Genomic DNA, 22,816 nt, shown 5'->3' on the forward strand with positions numbered 1-22,816 from the left:
CTTGAAATGCCCATGAAGCAGGAAAGGGGGTACATAGGAGGGTGATCCGTTATATAAGAAAGACCTAGGATCACTGGGTCTACCCTGGAATGCACTCGTCTGGTTCCTGCCCAAGGCAGGAAGCTCTGGCTGTAGAGCCGCCTTAGGCAAAGTCCCGGAGGGAGGCTCTTCCAACCCACCATCCACCTTCCCACCATCACCTGCGCTTCAGGGCTCTCCTGGCTCCGCTGTGAGATGCGACCAGCTTGTCGTGTGAGCGCTGACTGTTCAGCCTCAGAGCACACACTGAGTGAGGAAGCCGCCTCTCTCGCTTCTGCTCTCGGTCAAGGGGCACAGCATCAGGATTCCACCTCCTTCTCCCCAATCCTATACTCCTCTACTCACTCCAGTCCAGTCTCTCCAGGCATGTGCCCAGCAGGTCACTATGAAGCACACGTGTGTACCTGTCCTGGGTGTGCAATCGTGAGCATGAACACAACATCCTCCTCCCACTCAGGGAACCTGGAATTCAACTGAGAAGACCAAATTACTGAAAACACACACACACATACACACTATTTGGCATACAGGTTATGAAATAATTTAAAAAATTACATCAGGAAGACAATAGTTCTGGGGCACTGAGCCACATGAGGAGGACCAGGCAGAGTTCCCTGCCATTGATACTGAGGTAGAGAGGGGAAGGTTCAGAGAGGTTATTTGTGGGAAGAGGAGGAAAGTGTTCCAAGCAGAGGGAAGGGGGTCAGGGAGGGGACCCTGAGACAGACAGGGGCTGGTGTGCAGGAGCCCGCGGAGTCCAGGGGGCTCTGGATGTGGGGGAGCGAGGGCCGCTGGGGAACAGCTGGAGTCTGAAGAGAAGGCCCAGGCTCTGAGCAGCCAGCTCTGTGGGCCAAAGCTAACAGGCTTGGCTGGATTTAATACAAAAAATTAATAGCAAACTTTTGCAAGGATTTTAAAAAGAAGTGTGACACGAACCAATTAACTTAAAAATAAATGAATAATAAAGCCGTGCTGGAAGCAAATCAGATGGTGAAGCCGATGAGCGAGGACGGTGGAGGCAGTGGGGTCTCCGGGGAGGTACAGTTAATCACGCCCTGCCTTACTCTGTTCTTTAGTGGGAAGTGACCTTGACGCAGGCAGGATATGCGGCTACGGGACTGCTCGCTGCCGGAGGAACTGTAAGAGACAAGAGTTCAGAGTTGGAAAATGCCCCAACACCTATCCGTGCTGTTTGAAAAAGTGGAAAGTCAACTCACTGAATCCTCAGAAGGACGGAAAGCCGAAGGGAGCTTGGCTCCTAGAAATGGCCGCCAGCCAGACCTCTGAGCCTCCCTTCTCCGGGCCTTCCCGCTGGACCGTGCCCAGCGGAACCAGCCGGCTGGTTGAGTGAGGACCGGCCGAGGGCGCGCGCGTGCGCGGAGCCAGGCAGGAGGCGCAGTGAGCACAGGCCTCTGCCCGACGGCGGAGGTCAGCAGCGCAGCTTACGTGACTGTCCCAGAGCACTTCAGGAGGTGAGCCAGAAGCGGGTCCAGTCCGCCACAAGCCTAAGTGAACATCGTTTTATTCTTTTGCCTGAATCATACTGATTGATCTTGTAACATTGGGTTTCTTTTCTGATCAGCAGTTCTGCTCAATAGTTATATGTGTCTTTTATTAATTAAAATGGAATAAATCAATAGTGACTGCAATTTGTCTGGCATACACTGCAATTCAAAGCAAAGACCTCCAGGGAGACAAACCAGAGATGCTCTGTGAGAAGGGTTGACCTCAGTGGATGTATGTGGAGGGTTCCATCCGGCAGATGGCAGCAGAGAGCGCTTCCGACCCTTGCTAGGTGCGCGCTCCCGGCCTCCTTAGCCTGAAAAGTGAGGTGTGATAAAACACTGGACCTGGGGTTCCTGCCCAAACTGTACTTCAGTGAGTAGTCCAGCTAATAAATGAAGGAGGGGTGATATAGAATATCACTATTTTGCAAACACCCAGGGAAAGAGTGATCTGCTAACGAATGTCAACAGCCACTAAAATGAGAATAATCCCGCATTTGGTGTCTCCTAGTAGAGATACTCAATGCCACCTCTGAGCTGTGAGGCTGATTGTGCCCTTTCTCCCCAAAATGAAAAGGGACCCTTCCTGTTCGTGTCACCCAGCGTCAACACGGACTCAGTCTTGTTTCTTCCTCAATAAGCTCCCCATCCTGGGTTGTCTCCAAAAACAGTCACCATGTTCTATCACACCGTTGGAAAATACTTTGAAATATATAACTCAGGGAAAAGAACTTTTTTTTTTTTTAATGTGACCAGAGGGCTCTTACCATACTTGGAAAATTCAGTGCTAACTCCTTAACACAGTTTAAGAGCCAACCAGAGTTCAAATGACGCTGGTCTGCTTCAGTCCGAGTTGTTTTCTTATAGGCAAAGCAAACATGTAGAAATAAGTTGCCCATATACTGCAAAACCTGCATCGTTTTTGAAGATACATTCTGAGGACAAGAAAGCAGTACCGTGACAGCTTTATTTATGTCATTTTAACGAACAGCAATGCTTTAGCCATCAGCACTTGAAACCGGTGATTTTCCCTTAATACCATTTTTCTTGCCTCTCTCCTCTTCCTCCTCCTCCTCTGACATATCTCATTCACTAAACCTACCCAAGGCATTCAGGCATATTATTTACTTCCTGAGAAAAATGGCTCAATGTTTGTTCTGCTAGCGGTGGGAAAATAACGCATCTACCTGTGTGCTTTTGTGAGTAGGAAGTTACTGCGGCTGCAGCCCCTCCCAGCCGGCACCCCCCAACCCGGCTATAAAGGAAGCCCTCCCTGCCGCCCACCCGCCCTCAGCCAGCCCTGGAAGTCAGGGCTGCAGCCTCCTCGGCGACATGAAGCAATTCCTCGCTCCATCCACTCTTCTCCTTGTGGTTCTGCTCTTTCCAGGTAAATCAGAAACGGGACCTGGGCCTGAGGGCCAGGGTCTCTCTGCGATGGTCATTTCCAGGGTAGGAGTTGCCTGGGCCTTGAGCAACTCAGCTCTGGGAGCCCAGCTCCTGGTGGGTGGCTCAGCAGGTGTCTCTGCCTGAGTTTGTGAACAACACTTTTTTTTTTTTGGTGCGCCCCAAAGCTTGGGGGATCTTAGTTCCCAGACCAGGGATCAAACCCATACCCCCTGCATTGGAAGGCGGGGTCTTAACCACTGGACGTCCAGGGGAGTCGTGTCAATGACACTCTGAAGGTGCTGGTGGCGCAGCTTCCCAGGAGAGAGGCTCCCAGTGCTGACTGTGCTTTTTCATCCTTTTAGCACCTCCTTCCCTTACAGAGAAGGACAGCGTGTGTCAGGAAGGACCTTGACATTCAGGGGGTCTCTAGGACTACCTTGGTTGCAGCCTGGCGGCGGCTCAGCTTAACTTCCGCGGGGACTCAAGCTCCACTGCTTCCCATTCCAGACATTGCTCCTCTCTGTCTCTGCCTCTCATACACACAGGTCACGTTTGCCCCTCTTCCAGCCTACTCCATCCATCCGCCCCTTGCTGTTTCTGCAGCTTTATTGAGGTATGGTCCTCGCACAGGGCGCTGCACCTACTTATGTGCACAATGTGATGAGTTTGGACGTGTGCAAACACCTGTGGCCCTGTCCCCATCGCCAAGGGGGTGGATGCCTCTGTGCCTCCCAGAGCTTCCGTGTCGCTGTCTGTGCTGTCGTCTTCCTGTGGTTACAACACTTAACGTGAGATCTTCCCACCCAGCAAGTGTGGAAGCGCACAGGCCGTGTTGTCACCTAAACTGGACAGCAGGCCCGGGATGTGTCCATCCCGCATGACCACTGATGGATGACTCCCCAGCCCCTCTCACTTCCACTCTTCGCTCGTCGCTTGGAGCATAAGCCCCTTGCTCTCCTGGATCTGTGAACATTCTCTGCTGTGTGTTTACCCTGAAACAGGACTTTCCGGAGTCACACATGCTAACCACCAGGACCCCGAGGGTCCCAGGAAACAAGAAGAATCCCCGGGACGGGGAACAAACAGATCTTACCCACTTCACCACCAAGTAAAGCGCTACCTCGTGCCTCGCGAGCCCCCCTTCCCGGGTAAGTGACAGAGCCCGGGATGGGTCAGTCCATGCGCAGGACCTTCAGAGGAAGAGTGGATGGGAGGTGACTGTGGGGGCCTGTGGGCTGAGCGGTGGAGTGTCCTGAGACGATATATGCATGACGTAGTCTGCCCTGCCTGTGGGGAAAGTTAGGGAGGGGTATGACAGCCCCCCAGGGCAGGACCCCCGAAGGTCTCGTGAAACGTGGACGCATCAAGCAAAGAGAGTGCAAGCAGAGTGTGGCACAGTTGGCTTGGAGACTGACTGTGATGCTCTCAGAGCACAGACTGTGACCTGCCTGCTGGAGGTTCTGGACCACATGACCTCTGTGTCCCCAGTGTGCTCTCCCTATGTCTCCAGAGTCACGTGCAAACTAGTGGAGAATGTAAACCTGAGCAGAGAATTAGAGATCAGCTGCCACGCACACTGTGTAAAGCCCAACACACAGAGCAGGACTTAGCATGTTTCAGGTTCAGTAATGATGTCTTGTGGAGAAGGAAATGGCAACCCACTCCAGTATTCTTGCCTGGAAAATCCCATGGATGGAGGAGCCTGGTGTGCTACAGTTCATGGGGTCGCAAAGAGTCGGACACGACTGAGCGACTTCACTCACTCACTCACTCACTCAGTGATGTCTTGAGTCAATACTCAGGTGAATTGGCTTTGCTTCATGAAAACGGTGCTCAGTGGACAAAATATTGTTATAAACATGCCTTTATGGTACAGAATCTATCATAACACTGGATCGTTTTTTCCTTATAACTTACGGAGGCAATCCAGAAGACTAGGATGTTATCACAAACAATAATGATAATATTTACATTCTGCTCACTTAATGTGGGTCTGTTCCAACTGCTTCCCATAATTTCATTTAATCTTCATGATAGGCTTAGGAGATAAGCCCTATTATTGTCCCTGCTTTGCAGCTGAGTAAACTGAGAAGAACAAGTGGGCTTTTTCCATCCCCCGAGGGGATGGCAGAGCTGTTAGCAGCTGGGCCAGCCAAAGGTCTCCAGATACTCTGCCATCTTTCATCCGGTTGCTCCTACTGATTGGTTAGAAGATTCCAGGGCCAGAGGCTTCTAGGACCAAAGTATGTCCCACCTGTTTTAATTAACAGGACAATGGTTTGTGTATAATAAGCACCTGCGGTATGCTGGGTGCTTTGGGAGAGCTCATATACACTTAGAAGGTAGGCTTTATCACCTCCTTTTGAAGGTCAGGCAACTCTCAGCTCCTTGAAGAGTTTCTTTCTTAAATCACGGGCACCTAAGCAGCAGAAAAGTCGTGTGGATTCAGAACTTCTTCCCCCAGAGCCTGCAATATTATCTTCTCTTGTTTCCACTCCGAGTACTAGTTTTCTGAATGTTTTAGAATTCATTTTGGTGACTAGAGATGCAGATTGAGTGGGGGTCTGGACTGTGTGTGGGTGCGGTGAGAATGAGCTCCTCGGTTGGGTGACAGGTGTGTGTCGCTTCTTTCTCCCACTGGAAGGACCTGAAGAGGACAATCAGACAGTACAAAGGCCTATTCCAGCAGAACCTGAAGGCAAACGACCTGTGTCATCCTGAGACTGGGGCATTTGGAGGGATACAGTAGCTCCCCTAAGACAGGATGATTTTGAGTAGCTCTGAACACTAGACAGAGCCACAGAGTGAACACATAGAGAGTGTTAGATCCCCCCAAGAAAGGGATCCCTAACAATGACTATTGTGCAGCTTTGGCACGGGGCACCCTAAACACGACATTTCTCAGCGGCGTTGAGACAATTCTGGGGTCATCTGCCATCAAAGCCATAACGCAAACAATCTTTGGATTGTGTTGGGGTTTAACTCAATGGTTAATAGATCTGAGGAGACAACTCTCTCTCTTGGAAGAAGCAGAGCTATATACCTGGTCTTGATCTTACAGTTTTGAACTTGAAACCATGAACCTTACGGGGTGTTGAAAACAATCAAAGACAGAGGAGCAGACAATAGCAACGTCTCTGGGGTCCCCAGAGGAAGCAGGTAGAGAAGTCAGTGGAACTGTTGTCCGTTAGGATTAAAGTTTCAGTGATGCGAGAGGTGTGCTGTGCGTCACAGAGCCTAGAGCTGATGGTGCGGGCTGTGCATTGAAACAGCTGTTAAGCGAGTAGGTCTTCTGTTCTCACCACAAGAGAAACAAATACAAAACAAAAACACAGGGACACAGGGAAATTTTTGGAGGTGAGGAATGTGTTTATGACTTCTATTATGGTGATAGTATCAGGGTTTCTTTCTTTCTTTTTCTTGCAGGGTGGGGGCTGGCTGTGTTGCATGGCTTGCAGGATCTTAATTCCCCAACCTGGGATCAAATCCAGGGCCTTGGCAATGAAAATACTGCGTCCTAACCACTGAACTGCCAGGGAATTTCCCTACATTCAGGTTTTTATAGGTTAAAAAAAAAAAGACTATTGTTCTGAAAATGAAGTGATAAGAAAATAATTTGATGGATCAATTGATTCATTGATTTAATCAAATAATTATAAGGTTTATTGAGGACAGAAATTAGGACAGGAAGAGGGTAACACCTCTTCAGATCTCAGCGGTCAAATCTCACATCAGCGGCAAGTGCCTCTGATAAACAGAGCACCCTGGGCATGGTATCCATCAGAAACCTTCCCCACTTCTAAGTCTCTGACATTGTGCCTCTGCTTTCATTGTGTTCATCAGCTTTTTCTTTTTTAAAAAAATTGATTTACTCCTTTGGCTGGGTCCGGTCTCAGTCACAGCATGCAGGAGGTTTACTTGCTCAGAGGCAGGTGGGCTCTTAGTTCCCAGATCAGGGATCAAACCTATGTCCCTGCATTGCCAAGTTGGATTCCTAACCACTGTACCACCAGGGAAGTCTCCCAGCTTTTTCTTTCATCATTGCACCAAAAATATATTATTTAAGAGAAAAATTTGTTTACCAATTTCAGTACTTGAAGTACCGAGTAAGATATCAATACATTTCCTCCGGTAACTTAACTCATGTTTAAGTTATTGGATCCAGGCACTCTCTCACAGCAGTGGGGAGAAAGCACATCTCGTAAACTCTTTGAGTGCTACCCTCTGCCGCCCCTGCTCGCCGGGCCCAGGTGTGTCATCTCCCATTTCCTCAGGGACCTCTGCACTTAGGACGCGTCTCGTGAGGCCATGGTACGTCACACTTGGCCTCAGCAAGTCCTTCTTTGTCTCTCTACACAACTTCTAGATCATTTAAAGTACAACCTTTGTGTCCTAAAGCATCCCTCACCATTTCTCTTGCCAATTGCCTCTGAATTGAAAGTTCATTTTTCAGGGAGCGTGAAGGTGACTTTTAAGCCAGAATCAAGGATCTGAGTCTGATGGTAGATCGTAGACAAAAGACGTCCATCTCCTAGCCCTTGTCATTCTCCACCGTACGCCTTTGGGTTAAGATAACTAGTGTTTGGTCCTTGAGATGGTCTTACGATGCTAATGTTGACTGTTTCTTTATACAGATACAGAACCAGGATTCAAAGTTGTCAGGTGCATAAAAGGCGATGGCAAATGTCAAAAATTTTGTAATTACATGGAATTCCAATTAGGATATTGCTCTAAAAAAAAAGATGCCTGCTGCTTACCTTTGAACTGAGGTGTTGACATGGAAGCCAAAACTCTGTCCGCTGCCTACTGGGCCATCAGTCCTAATGCAGGTGTTTTGGACAAAAGCTGAAAGGCTGAGCAGAGAGGAACTGGGGCTTTGTCGATGGCACCAGTCTAAACTTCCACTGGAGCAGAGGAAAAGATGAAAACTGCCACACGTGATCTTTTGACGTGATCTTAGAGAAAACGGCTACCTTGAGATATACAATATTTTCCAGATCAACACAATTTTTACTGGTAGATGTGGATGTAATAAACTCTCCCAGGAAAATATTCAAATCATTTGTTCTTTTATTTATTAATTTATTTATTTTATTATTATTTTACTTTACAATATTGTATTGGTTTTGCCATACATCAACATGAATCCGCCGTGGGTGTACACGTGTTCCCAATCCCGAATCCCCCTCCCACCTCCTTCCCCATACCATCCCTCTGGGTCAACCCAGCACACCAGCCCCAAGCATCCTGTATCCTGCATCGAACCTAGACTGGCGATTCGTTTCTTATATGTTATTATACATGTTTCAATGCCATTCTCCCATTAGCAAATGAAACAACTGACAAACAACTAATCTCAAAAATGTACAAGCAACTCCTGCAGCTCAATTCCAGAAAAATAAACGACCCAATCAAAAAATGGGCCAAAGAACTAAATAGATATTTCTCCAAAGAAGACATACAGATGGCTAACAAACACATGAAAAGATGCTTAACATTACTCATTATCAGAGAAATGCAAATCAAAACCACAATGAAGTACCATTTCACGCCAGTCAGAATGGCTGCAATCCAAAAGTCTACAAGCAATAAATGTTGGAGAGGGTGTGGAGAAAAGGGAACCCTCTTCCACTGTTGGTGGGAATGTTCTTTTATTTTAAACATATTTTTGAGTACCTCCTTTGGTTCCTAGGCACTGGGGAATGTAATGAATCGGAGGCAGGACTATGTGGGGAGAAAGATACCTCAATAAATAAAAACAAGAGGATGCTACTTGTTCTAAAATGTGCGTGTATCCAGCATGTGGGGAAGATAAATACAAACAGAATAAGAAAGGGTTCCTGAGAAAATTTGAGCAGGATTTTGGAGTATGATTAGGAGTTTGTTAAGTGAAAGAGGAGCAGCGATTCTCAGGCAAAGGGTGCAGTTGGTAGAAGTTGCGGAATCTTGAAAGAATGATTTGCTAAGAAAATGTGGAAAAGCTCAGCATAACTGTAGAAGAGAGGGACTGATCACAAGTATCACACGAGGAGGGTACAGGAAAAGAGTGTGACATTGTCAAAGAAAGAACAAACATTATACTAAAGACTTGAGACGGTTAAACAAGAGAAGGTTCCCAGGTGCTCCAGGGGTGTGAACATAATCATACTTGAGTGTTGGAATGTTTATTCCAACAAAAGAATTGGGCCTGGACTGGAAATGTGGGAGACCAGAGGCCGGAAAGGAAGAGATGCTCCTGCCAGTGGAGGCCACGGTCAGTGACTGTAGTGGAGACAGTGCTTGAAGAGGGAACAATTAAGGGGTTTCTGCAGAGACTGGGGTTACACCTTTGGTGACGGAGGAGAAGGAAGGAAGGGAAAAAGTCCTGGGGATCAGGCAACATCAGGAACAAGGAGAGCAGGAGGAGCAAGGGGCTGGCTAGACGGGTCTAGGGAATGTTGGATTTGAAGCCTGCAGCATTCACCATATCCGCTGGGACCTGGAGGAACTTGATGAATTCCGAGAGAGAGGAGACAAGAAATAAGAGTCAAGGTGAGCCATAGAAAAGGATGAAATAAGTGGACAAACGGCATTATTTGTCCATAATAATGCCAACAGGATACCGTTTTTGTATATTTGATGTAAAATTAATTGTGAAAAATATATCCAAAAGCAAACAAAAATATTTTCATGTCCAGTGTTAAGATTATTGGTGATTTTAAGTGATTTTATCTTAAAAAGTGACTCTGTCAAGTTATTGAAGTACTCTTCAATTTTACATTTAAAAAGACAGAATTGATGTGCCTAAGGATAAATAAGTTTGTATGTGTAAACAAAGACTACTTCAACCCTAGGCAGAGCCAGTCTATAGTGGACTTAAAATGCCCTCAAGAAAGTCATAAATTTAACATAAGGACGGACTTCCTGGGCATTGAGAGTATGAAACAGTAAAGCATGTTATCCAGAGAGGATTTTGCATTTCTGCCTGGAGACAAGGGAGTGAGCCCCCTGGCTCCTCAGGGTCAGTTCTGAGCCAGCAGCTCTGTTAGTCACCTTGTCTGTCTTTTCAGGAAAGCAGCCAAACGCAGGCCCCAGGGCCTGGCCAGGCTTGTAGACACCTGCTGTACTCCTGGTGGGAAGAGACCCTTTAGGCAGCGGGTTGCCCTGGGTCATTGCAGAGCCAGTCGTAACACACCTGACTGCCTGCTGTCTGCTCCCCTCGCCCACTGTGTCCTCTCTGCCCACTGCACCTGGAGAGCCATCCCCCAGAAGGCTTTGATCACTCTGTTCCCACTGACTCATCCACCCTCCAGAGCTTCCCGGTCATCAGGAAGCCCAGGGTCTGCTGGGGCTGGGCCAGGGTGGCCCGGCTCTGTCAGTCACATCCCCATTTGGCTTCCTATGACTAATAATGGCCACACCTAATCTCTCCTTCCCGTCCACACACGCGGTGGTCATCACGGCCCTGCAGGTTCGGCCTGCTCTGAGCTGGTTTGCCCTTATCTCTTGGGTCATAGGAGGAGATCTTACTAGACCCAGGGAATCTTTTAGCAATAAAAACACAAATTAAAATTAGTCTGTCCTAATGAAGAGAGTCAGACGTGACTGAGTGACTAACACACTGACTTTAACACTAATGAAGAGGAATTGAGTTCATTAACACTGCATCTTTCTTGATGGACCAGAGAGGTTTCCTGGGGTCAGATGAGTCGAATCAGTGTTACTGATGAGGACAGCAGGGATGGGATTGACCCCAGCAGCCAGGGGCAGGGGCTGCGTCCCACAGGGGACTGATGGAATGGCTCTGTTAGGTCTTTGGGCTTCCCTGGTGGCTCAGAAGGTAAAGACCCCACCTACAATGTAGGAAACCTGGGTTCCAGCCCTGGGTCAGGAAAAGCCCCTGGAGAAGGAAATGACAACCTGCTCCAGTATTTTTGCTTGGAGAATCCCATGGACAGAGGAGCCTGGAGGGCTACAGCCCATGGGGTTGCCAAGAGTCAGACACGCCTGAGCAGACATGCCTCAGTGGGCACCGTGGTGAAGCTTTCAGGAGAACAAGAAGGCCTCAGAGGATCTGTTGTTGTTTCTCTTCCAGCAGCTTCCTCCTTTCTCTGAGTTCTGAGAGCTCCTCTAGGAAAGCTAGGTGCTACTTCCTACCTGTCCATCCAAGACTCCTGTGATGGGTAGTTCCCATGTCTGCCTCATCGTAGGACAAATTAAGAGCAGAGTTTGTTGAGCCAACCTAGATGAAGTGGCAATCAGGTGACACGCCAGGACCCTGACCCAGCTTACTTTGAGCCAGAAGTCTCAAGGTGTGGGTGTGGGCTTTTCGGCCTTGCACAACTTTACTATACCTAAGACAACACACATCCCTTTCTCAGGATGTTTCCTGGCAGCACTGACTGGGACAGGCTTCTCAACAAGCCCTGGACAAGGGCTTTTCGGGCTGGAAGGCTCGTGGCTCTATGAGTCCCTGATGACTGTGGATCTGAGTGTATGAGTACATGCAGCCGTTGTGGGAAGGCCAGGCACTTGGATTCTAGTCTCAGCTCCAATGATGATTGTGTTGATGCCATGGGTAACTCTTGATGAGCACAGTGGGCAAAAATGTCCTGAGCCCAGCGACTTGTGATTGTGTGAATGAGTAATTCATCCTGGGAAGCAAGTAGCATGACCACAGTTGGTGAAGACCATGAAATAGACAGCTGTTCTGGAGATCTATTGCCATCAGTTATTTGAGAACCTTGGGAGACAAAGAAAACGTGACTGTATGGGCTTGGTGTGCTCCCCCGCAAAGAATCATGTTGAGCCTGGAAGAGAAAGAAGACCTGCAAGACAAATGAGACAAGAGTTTGGTGTAAGATGTTAAGAAAATGGTAAATAAGCGCCCCAACTTTCTCCCTGGCTTAACCGAGGATTGGGTTAGCTGTACAGGGGGGTTGTGTAAAATGGGGGATTATAGGATGTAACTGAAGAATTGAGTTGGGGTAGTGAAAAGAGAGCCCAAAGGAGTTTCCAGGGCTTGGAGGAAAGGAGGCTGGTTATGCTGACCAGTCGCTCTTTAACTGAAGTTCCCAGATGGCTTAGTGCTAAAGATTCTGCCTGCCAATGCGGGAGATGCAGGTTCGAGCCCTGAGGCAGGAAGATCGCCTGGAAGGAGGAAATGGCAACCCACTCCAGGATGCTTGCCTGGGAAATCCCATGGACAGAGGAGGCTGGTGGGCTACAGTCCGTAGGGTCACAAAGAGTCAGACACAACGGAGCACAACAGCACGCAACAGCAGGAATAAATACGAAAGAAAGACGCACCAGATGGACTCTGGGATGAGAGGAAGTCAGCGGGAAGATCACTTCAAATGGATGTTGCGGCAAGAATCCTTAGCCACAAATAAGAACAACTGCCCTCAGCCAAAGTCAGGTGGTGGGGGCCCAGTGTATTACTTCACTTAGTCTACACGCAAGGGCTGTGTTGATGTAATTCATGTATCTGGGAACCAAGGACTTGATGGAAGCCTCTGGTGAACAGAGAGATTGGTCTTATAGATAATCAAGAGTCTCACTATGGCTTTTATGGGAGTGTGAGATAATTCCATTGGGATACCGAAGGCTGAAAATTCTGTTTATTTCTTCGGGAATAAAAGCGAGATTAGGAAACACTCTGTGTGGTGAAATAGACATATGATGAGTAAGAAATGCTTCAGTAAAAGTGAAAAGCCAGTTTGGACAGAGAAAACATAAGTACGAACCTAAGCATGACTTGGAGAGGGAAAAGATGAGTTTAGCCAACCACTGAATACTTTTCACTAGTAGTGTTACTTCCTGAACCAACAGAATGGCAAAGCCACAGAGTTTTAACATGGAAGGTCCTGCTTTCTGTCCTTTGTTACAAGGACACCTGAAAATGAGTTTGAAAATGGCAAATGTAAAGGTGGAAAATAACATCTGGTATTCCTTTTCTTAAAAACAAAACCAAAAAACAGGCACTGGAGTATAGAAAAAAAGGTAAATTTTATAACATGTTCAAGAGTAGCATTTGGATGTAATATTTTCTGATTCCTTGAATAGTTTAGAATGATTTTCTTTCTTTTTTTTTTTAACCTGTAAGAGAGAATCAGTTAGGGAACCAAAGCCTTGCAACACAATTTTCCTCTTTAAATCTCAAAGGTGCCAGTTCCTCATCTAGCGTTTAGAATCGTGTGAGAGATACATAAGGCAGGTCTGCTTTTGTTCTCTAACAGGACTCCTGATTTTTGTAGGCTTTCACTTCTTTTTGTTTATGCTTTCAACATTTCATTAAGATATATGTAACCGCAATTCTCATTTAATTGGTTTTACCTGAAAATTGGTAAGTCTTATCAACTGGCTTATTTCATTAATTTTTTACTTTATAAACTATTTTAAAATTGTCTTTTAGCACTATTTCCTTTTTAAAAAGTAACTTTATTATGATAAAAACACTTAGCATCACATCTACCATATATATGTTAAGGGTACAATGTATCATCATTGACTGCAGGCACAGTGTTGAATAGCAGATCTCTAGCGCTTATTTATCTGAAATGTCACACGTGTTGATTAATAAATTCCTTCCCTCCAGCTCACATTATATCTTATCTAAAAATTCTGTTTCCTTTTCAGGAATGCCATAATCTTTAGGTAGGTTGACTTGCCTTCCTCTGACTTTCGTGTCTCACCGTCTCTAACGGTTTTCATGTCTGTGTCTCTTTCCTCTTCTACCTGGAATGCCAACCAGTGAAAAGGGGAAAGACACTCCCTCCTCGTGCTGCAGAGTTTTGCTACCTGGAAGCTCCAGTGCCTTGCTGTCGTTGACAATCAAAAGAGCAACAGCCTGTTCTTTCAGGAGGCTGCAGCAGACCTCCAGTTCATTGGGCTGTCCCCAGCAGGTGGCTATTATCTACTAGATATGCCGTATTGCAAACGTGGCATCTGGAGTTTTACTTGCCTTGTTTGTAGTCCCCAAACAATCCCTTGAGGAAACTCTTATTGATTCCCGTACTCAGATACAGAAACCAAAGTCATAATCAATGGACAAATTAATGTTTATTTTTTTAAAGAATATAATTTTCCTTACAGGTTCTAAAGTAATAGAGGACTAGATTAAGCTTGCTAAGAATGGGACAGAGAAAAGGACTTGTCCTTTTATAGAGTCTTCTAGTGATTACAGTCACATCCTTAATGTACAGAATATTGTGTGTATGCTCAGTCACTTCAGTCGTTTCTGACTCTTTTGCAAGCCCACACTAGCCCATCAGGCTTCTCTGTTCATGGGGTTCTCCAGGCAAGAATACTGGAGTGAGTTGCCATGCCCTCCTCCAGGGGATCTTCCTGGCCCTGGGATCAAACCTGCATTATCTCCTGTATCTCCTGCATTGCAGGCGGATTCTTTATCTGCTGAGCCATCAGGGAAACCCAGTGTATAGAATATTAATATCAACCAACTGATGATGAAGCTTCTCCTGCTAAGGAGTTCCCAGATACTGGGCTACTGGTGTTAAGAGTCTGTTAGTTAAGTGACAAGGTAACAAAAGTGTAATAAATGATTAATACATTAGGAAGGTAGAGTTTAAATTATGACCAGGTATGTAAGGATCCCCATGCTAAAACCTACGGTTATACGTAAACTTATACCCCCATGCTTCTGTTTCTTAACTATTAAAACTGGAATAGTGATAACTACTCTTGTCTAGATTATGAAATTGCTAAAGAGATAAAGCTTATGAAAGTCAATTTTTAATTGTAAAAATGCACAAGGTATTATGATTAATCTATAAAATAACTTCATCATTTAACTTCTAAATTCTTCTATTTCATGTTTCTTACAAGGCCAAAAAGAAGTATAGAAATGTCATGGAAATACGCACCATTTGGGGGTCCAAAGTGCATTTTCATTATGATAGTATGTCAAATAGGAATTTTTCTGGCAGTTAAATGATAGGTCAATTTTTAAATTTTTATTATTATTTATTATATTCCCCTGGAGAAGGAAATGGCAACTCCCTCAGGTATTCTTGCCTAGGAAATCTCATGGACAGAGGAGCCTGAAGGCTACAGTCCAATGGGGTCACTAAGAGTTGGACACAAGTTCATGAATAAAAAACAACAACAACAAACAATTTATTATATTAATGAATTTTAGAGGTAGGATCAAAAATTGCATAGCTTTCAGCCTCCTTAGGATTTAAAAATCACAAGGTTTCATTCCATAGATAGAGAGATGGAGACTCTGGCCTGAAATTTATTAAGATTTTAGAGACTATTGCATTGGTGATGCTACGTCCTCAATTTTGTAAGGTTAGTGAAATACATTTCATTTTGTTTGGATATGTGTGACTGAACATTCCATAAAGAATGAATTCCACAAATAATGTGGAACTGAATCCATAAAGAATTCTTTTCTCTTTATGGAATTTTACATAATTTTATCAAGAAGTCCTTTGTCTTCAGGTCCAAAAGCATCACAAATTGCCACCTATAGACATAAAGGTGGAATTGAAAGAGTTTTACTTTATATTTCACAAATAAAATCAGAGCACATTCTATTTGGAATGAAAACTGACCTTTTCCAGTCCTGTGGCCACTGCTGAGTTTTCCAAATTTGCTGGCATATTGAGTGCAGCACTTTCACAGCATCATTTTTAGGATTTGAAATAGCTCAACTGGAATTCCATCATCTCCACTAGCTTTATTGGCAGTAATGCTTCCTAAGGCCCATTTGACTTCACATTCCAGGATGTCTGGCTCTAGGTGAGTGATCACAGCATTGTGATTATCTGGGTCTTTAAGATCTCTTTTGTACAGTTCTTCTGTGTATTCTTGCCACCTCTTCTTAATGTCTTCTGCTTCTGTTAGGTCCATCTGCTTCCAGATCAGGAAAGGGGTACATCAAGGCTATATATTGTCACCCTGATTATTTAACTTACATGCAGAGTACATCATGAGAAATGCTGGACTGGTTGAAGCACAAGCTGGAATCAAAATTGCCGGGAGAAATATCAATAACCTCACATACACAGATGACACCACCCTTATGGCAGAAAGTGAAGAAGAACTAAAGAGCCTCTTAATGAAAGTGAAAGAGGAGAGTGAAAAAGTTGGCTTAAAACTCAACATTCAGAAAACTAAGATCATGGCATCTGGCCCCATTAGTTCAGTTCAGTTCAGTCACTCAGTCGTGTCTGACTCTTTGCGACCCCATGAACCACAGCAGGCCAGGCCTTCCTGTCCATCACCAACTCCTGGAGTTTACCCAAACTCATGTCCATTGAGTCGGTGTTGCCATCCAACCAGCTCATCCTCTGTCATCCCCTTATCCTCCTACCCTCAGTCTTTCCCAGCATCAGGGTCTTTTCAAATGAGTCAGCTCTTCGCATCAGGTGGCCAAAATATTGGAGTTTCAGCTTCAACATCAGTCCTTCCAATGAACACCCAGGACTGATCTCCTTTAGGATGGACTGTTTGGATCTCCTTTTAGTCCCAGGAACTCTCAAGAATCTTCTCTAACACCAAAGTTCAAAAGCATCGATTCTTCGGTGAAGAATATTTGCCATGAAGTGATGGGACCAGATGCCATGATCTTTGTTTTCTGGCCCCATGACTTCATGGCAAATAGATGGTGAAACAATGGAAACAGTGACAGACTTTATTTTGGGGGCTCCAAAATCATTGCAGATGGTGACTTCAGCCATGAAATTAAAAGATGCTTGCTCATTGAAAAAAAAGTTAGAACCAATCTAGATAGCATATTAAAAAGCAGAGACATCACTTTGTCAACAAAGGTCCGTCTAGTCAAGGCTATGGTTTGTCCAGTAGTCATGTATGAATGTGAAGTTGGACTAAAAAGAAAGCTGAGCGCTGAAGAATTAATGCTTTTGAACTGTGGTGTTGGAGAAGATTCTTGAGAGTCCCTTGGACTGCAAGGAGATCCGACCAGTCCATCCTAAAGGAGATCAGTCCTGAATATTCATTGGAAGGACTGATGTTGAAGCTGAAACTCCAATAATTTGGGCACCTGATGTGAAGAACTGACTCATTTGAAAAGACCCTGATTCTGGGAAAGATTGAGGGCAGGAGGATAAGGGGATGACAGAGGATGAGCTGGTTGGATGGCATCACTGACTCAATGGGCATGAGTTTGAGTAAACTCGGGAGTTGGTGATGGGCAGGGAGGCCTGATGTGCTGCAATCCATGGGGTCGCAAAGAGTCGGACACGACTGAGCCACTGACCTCAACTGAACTGAACTGTATTCTGTTTTATATGGTGAGAGATCGAGTGGTCTGTGTGTACATGTGTGTGTGGGTACTTAGCACCACAACTCATCACATTAGTGGAAGAAATACCTTCTGACTGTTCAAGGATCTGGTTCCTGGGAGTAAAAGTAACCATCCTTGTGTCCTCAGGTGAGTTATTTTCTCTAAGATGAGGTGATTTTAACAACACAATTATTAATTGATAATGTATTAGTTGTCTGTTTTATATATAGTAGTATGTATATGTCAATCAATCTCCCAATTTATCCCTTCCTTCCCTTTCCCCCTTAGTAACCAATAAGTTGTTTTCTATACCTGTAATTCTATTTCCGTTTTGTAAGTTTCTTTGTACCATTTTTTTTAAGATTCCATGTATAGCAATATCATATTTGTAAGTCTGACTTACATACTTACTCAGTATGACAGTCTTTAGATCCATCCATGGTCCTTTACATAGCAATTCATTTTTCCATTCATCCATTGATGGACATTTGTATATTTCTACTTTTTGGTGATTGTGAATAGTGATGCTAAGAGCATTCATGTACAAGTTTTGTTTTAATAAATAAAATATTATTCAAATACATAAAATAAAAATAAGTATTTCCTAAACTTATTGAGGAAGCATCAAACTTTTTCTACAATAGCTGCACCATTTTACTTTCCCATCAGCCACGTATGAAGGTTCTGATTTTTCCACACTGTTACTAATAGTGTCTACTTTCCAAAATATTATCCTTGTTACTTTTTTTTTTTTAATGACGATCCTAGGGTAAGTGAAGTGGTATCTCTCTGAGGCTTTGATTGCATTTCCCAAATGATTAATGATGTTGAGCATCTTTTCATGTGCTTGATGGCCATTTGTATTTCTTCTCTAGAGAAATGTCTAAGTCCTGTGCCCAATTTTTAATTGGGTTGTTTGGCTAATTATTATTTAATTGTATCAAGTTTTTTTTTAATATATAAAAATGTTTTATGTTGTTTTTCAGTCTCTCAGTCATGTCTGACTCTTTGCGGCCCCATGGACTGCAGCACGCCAGGCTCCCGTGCCCTTCACCATCTCCCAGAGCTTGCTCAAACTCATGTTCATTGAGTCAGTTATACCATCCAACCATCTCATAATGGCATAAAAATGTTTAGCTGTTATCAAATGTTTCAAACCCGTGTATCTTTCATCTCTCCTTAAACTTTTTTCTCCTATTTATAAGTGTAGTACACACCAGAATAATTATCTTCTGTGTTGGAACAAAATGAACTTTAGTTTCTTTCAACCCTGTAATTATAGAAACCAATGAACCTATGACCAGATTAATAAGACCATTCAATGAACTTGATTTGCTACTTTAGCTTCCTTAAGAATGCCACACCTGATTCTCCAGACTGTTTATGCAATTCTTCCTTACCAATTGCGTTCCAAGTCTGTGACTGACTTGAAGATAGATTAAAGTATAGGGGGAAAATGTGGGTGATAAAATCTGATACTGTTAAATCATTTCTCACCCAAATGAGCTGATTTTCCAACATAGTTCATGAAATTTCCAGCTGTACAGAAAACAGTTTCCAAACTATCACAAGTATTTGGGCTTTAATGCTAGATAAAATATACCATACACCTTTACCTTAAATGTTCCCTACATCAGGTCAGTATAAATAGCGAGGATGAATACCAATTATAAAGCATTGTGTCATTTACGAAGGCGACTTTTTAAAAAATGACCCATACGTTTGGATATATGCACTTTAGTGTTTTCATTGAACAATTATCCTTATCTCTTATAGAGAGGTCCATTTAGAATTGTAGTTATTCATTGGAATCCTTGAACTTTTAGGATGTATTGTTTTGGTATGGAAGCCTGTTTTCTCAGGGTTAAATCGATCTGTTTAGACATTTAAAATTTCAGTTATTTTTAGTTAGCAGATAATTGCTTTACAATCTTGTATTGGCTTCTGCAATACATCAATGGGTCAGCCATAGGTATGCATCTGTCCCCTCCCTCCTGAACCTCCCTCCTACCTCCCACCCCATCCCACCCCTCTAGGCTGGCAATTTTTACGACAGGTGATTTCAGACATAGGTTCAGAGCAATCAGCCATAAAAAAAAGAGCTGCAAATTTTAATCTTTATTATTTACTGTTTGAATCACACATAGACACTATCTTAATACCTATTTTATAATTACATAGTGCTTTGTGAACCTTTTTGTTGGCACAGAGAGGTAAAGTTCCCAAGTAACTTTCCCTTAAGCCCTATTTTAGTAGGTGCTTTTACAAAATGCAGACAAGCCAGTGAATAAGGGTATCCTTTGTTAGGACCTACTTCCTTTGCTTAATCTTTTTAGTACTGGAATCTCTGAACTGAATGTCTGTCCCTTCTTCTTCTGGATGCCCACTCTGCTCACCTGTGTCCTGACTCACCTCCAGAGAAGTATGGGGCTGCCACCTGACATCTCTTTATCAAAATCCATTTTCTCAGTAAGACTTGTGGTCAAACATGTTTGCTGCAAATTGGTTAAACAGGGGCAGGAGACCACCTATAAGTGGTCTTGAAGCTATTATGCACCTGGGAGTGTGTCCATGTGCCCAACTGTGGTAGATGCTGGCCAGTCAGAAGCTACTAGAAGGCGGGGACCCCGTCTTTGCACGTCTCTGTCCCCATCACCTGGCCCAGCACCAGGTGCTAAGTAACCATCACTCCAGTGGTTCTTCTGCCACTGAAGCCAAGTTATTGGTCAGGTCCTGAATACGATGAAGCCTGTCTATTTTTAGGCAGAAGAGTATCCAGTAACTTCTGCCCACAGCCTTAGTCAATAGACCAGATAAATGTGCTCATTCCTCATTAGTGTCCCCAAACCTATAAATGTCCCGTTTTTGTGACCTGTCCTCTCCATTCCGCTTGGCTCTTTCATCAGATTTGCTTTTCTGCACAGCAGGGTGGGGAGACCTGAGGGAACTTTAAAGCATGAAGGTCCTCTTTCTGTTCACTCTTCTCTACTGTTTGGTCCAAATGAACTCAGGTAAATGTCTCCTGGTCAGGGTAGAAAGCTGCTCCCAACCAGTAGGGTTGAGCTGGGACAGGCTGGGGAAGGCTGTGCAGGAATTCCCCGGATGTGTGTGTCCCTGGCGGGGATGGGCGGGAGGTGTCTGTGTGTTGCTGGTGGGTGCAGGTGGACCCCTCTGGGACTCAGCTCTGGGCCATTTTGATCTTCCCTACAAAAAGGTTTTGAGAGGCTAAATATGAGTTTTCAGGGTCATAAAACAAGTCACAGAGGCATCTTTGCTCCAATACAAATAGAAAAGATTCATCACAGTCTGAGAAAAGTTCGCAGAAAGAAATTACCGTCGCCCAAATGTCAAAGCTGGAAGGGAATGAATCTTCTATGGAAGCCCCACACTTTACAGGGAGAGGAAACCACACTCCCAAGAAAGGCTGCTGTCCTGCAGAGCAATTTACAATCATGGTCACAGCAGCAATTCCTACTGCCGATAGCATTCCTCCAGCTTCCACAGAGAGCCTATTTTACAGAGGAAATCCGAGGCACAAGCAGTTAAATGAGTTATCCGAGGAGAAATCATTAGCTACTGGGAGAAGTGAGGCCAGCTCTGATCTCCAGATTTCTGGGCTGTGGTTCTTTGACCTTCGTTAGGTATGTCGCCCATCGCTTCATTGGGCTCCTCTCCAAACCATGGTAGAGCTGAGATGACACAGGCTTAGAGAGTATACCCCATTTGGATATGAGATGCTGTGCAAGGTTGTTTTTTTAAATCATGTAAGACCAACGCTGTGAGTGTTTTGGTTTTTGAATAATTTCATTTACTTATTTTGGGGTGCACTGAGTCTTCATCGCTGCACACAGGCTTTTCTCTAGTTGCAGCGAGCAGGGGCTACCTTTCCTCACAGTGTGCAGGCTTTTCATTGCGATGGGTTCTCTTGTTGGGGAGCATGGGCTCCAGGGTGCTCGGGCTTCAGTAGTTGCGACATTTGGGCTCAGTAGTTGTGGCTCCCAGGCTCTAGGGCACAGGCTCAATAGTTGTGGCACATGGATCTAGCTGCTTCCTGGAATATGGGATCTTCCTGAATCAGGAATCGAATCCGTGTCTTCTGCATTACAGGTGGCTTCTTTACCACTGAGCCACCAGCAAAGCTTGTTTTTTTTTTGTTTTTTTTTTTTTTGAGTCATGATAGATTGACTTTTGCAGATCTGATATAAGACCTTTCTTTCGACCATCTCATTCCCAAATAGAAAATGCTGTTTTTTTAAAAAATTGAGATATATTCAACATACAATATTAGTTTCAGGTGTACAACATATTTGTTCTATATTTGTATAGATTGCAAAATAATCGCCCTAAGTCCAGTCAACATCCATTACCACATGTAGTTCCTCTTTACTTTTTTCTTGTGACAAATAGAAAATGCTTTCCTTATGGGAACTTTGGGTAGTTCTGCTTGACCTATAAATCCACAAGTCATGGTGAAAAGAACTCAGTTTTCTTTTCTTTCTTTATTTCATTTTAGGCTGTAAAACTGAAAATTAGGCCACAGACTGAGGATCAGAACACTCTCCTATTCTCCTAAAGACCAAGACTCATCCTTCCAATCATTCCACTCTGTTCTCCAAAACTCTGTTTTTCCTTGTTGAATTAGCTCACATCCACCACCAGGAGGCTTGAGAAGCCTGATAGAATGCAATAACGTACACAAATACATGTATTATATAAACCTTCCCAACAACTTTTAGGAGTATGTATTATTGTCCCTGATGCTGGGAAAAACTGAAGGCGAAAGGAGAAAAGGGCAGCAGAGGATGAGATGGTTAGAGTCATGTTCATTCACGTTCATAGATTAACCATCGACCCAATGAACGTGAATCTGAGCAAACTCTGGGAGATAGTAAAGGACAGAGGAGCCTGGCATGCTACAATCCATGAGGTTGCAAAGAGTCAGACATGACTTAGCAACTGAACAACAACAAAAAAAGTTATCATCCCTGTTTTATTGTTCCAGTTGAACTGGAACCTGGCCAGACAATTTTTTAAGAGTATGATAAACATTGTGGAGGTGGCCTATGCTCATCCTTTATTTTTTGCTGTGAGAACTAATTTGTTAATTTGTTCTATCCGTAGGGGATGTTCCACCTGGAATTAGAAATATTATCTGCCTTATGCAACATGGAACCTGCAGACTTTTTTTCTGTCGTTCTGGTGAGAAAAAATCTGAAATCTGCTCTGACCCCTGGAATAGGTGCTGCATACCACATTCAGAGGAAGAAAGAAAATACAGACCAGAGATGGACGGCGGGTCAGGCACCTAGAACGTAAGCTTCCAGAAAGCAGGCGGGATCTTCAAGTATGCTAAGGGTTTAGAAGAATGTGTGACTCACAGCAGGTGCTTAACAAACATTTGTTCAATGAATCCAGCATCAAGGGTGAAGGTCTGATAAAAGATGTTTCCCAAAAGCTTGCCTACTTTCCTTTTTTCTGTTTTTTTTTTTTTTTCTTTAAAGACTCTCAGAATTTCATATTCACCTCCTTTCCAGGGACTGCCCCCAGTTAGGGGTAGACCAGAAAGCAAAGTACAAATCTAGCTCATCTTCAGAGAGTCAGAAATGCAGCCAGTCTACTGGCCTCTTTTCCACCA

General features: G+C 44.3%; 2 protein-coding genes across 2 annotated transcripts; both read left to right on the forward strand.

Annotated features, from left to right (window-relative positions):
- Positions 1 to 2,876: 2,876 nt before the first annotated feature.
- LOC138430806 (sperm-associated antigen 11B-like) lies at positions 2,877 to 7,698 on the forward strand. Its single transcript, XM_069572828.1, has 3 exons — positions 2,877 to 2,931; positions 3,932 to 4,078; positions 7,565 to 7,698. The coding sequence occupies exons 1-3, from the start codon at positions 2,877 to 2,879 to the stop codon at positions 7,696 to 7,698; spliced, it is 336 nt and encodes a 111-aa protein (XP_069428929.1).
- Positions 7,699 to 20,137: 12,439 nt separating this feature from the next.
- LOC138430843 (sperm-associated antigen 11A-like) lies at positions 20,138 to 22,490 on the forward strand. Its single transcript, XM_069572847.1, has 2 exons — positions 20,138 to 20,192; positions 22,303 to 22,490. The coding sequence occupies exons 1-2, from the start codon at positions 20,138 to 20,140 to the stop codon at positions 22,488 to 22,490; spliced, it is 243 nt and encodes an 80-aa protein (XP_069428948.1).
- The last annotated feature ends 326 nt before the right edge of the window (positions 22,491 to 22,816 follow it).

The sequence above is a fragment of the Ovis canadensis genome, chromosome 26, assembly GCF_042477335.2.
Source record: "Ovis canadensis isolate MfBH-ARS-UI-01 breed Bighorn chromosome 26, ARS-UI_OviCan_v2, whole genome shotgun sequence".
Taxonomy (NCBI): domain Eukaryota; kingdom Metazoa; phylum Chordata; class Mammalia; order Artiodactyla; family Bovidae; genus Ovis; species Ovis canadensis.

Coding starts and splice junctions, on each gene's coding strand:
- LOC138430806 (XM_069572828.1), top strand. CDS start 2,877: ATGAAGCAATTCCTCGCTCCATCCACTCTTCTCCTTGTGGTTCTGCTC. Junction 2,932..3,931: donor TGTGGTTCTGCTCTTTCCAG/GTAAATCAGAAA, acceptor ACCCTGAAACAG/GACTTTCCGGAGTCACACAT. Junction 4,079..7,564: donor TCGCGAGCCCCCCTTCCCGG/GTAAGTGACAGA, acceptor TTCTTTATACAG/ATACAGAACCAGGATTCAAA.
- LOC138430843 (XM_069572847.1), top strand. CDS start 20,138: ATGAAGGTCCTCTTTCTGTTCACTCTTCTCTACTGTTTGGTCCAAATG. Junction 20,193..22,302: donor TTTGGTCCAAATGAACTCAG/GTAAATGTCTCC, acceptor TTCTATCCGTAG/GGGATGTTCCACCTGGAATT.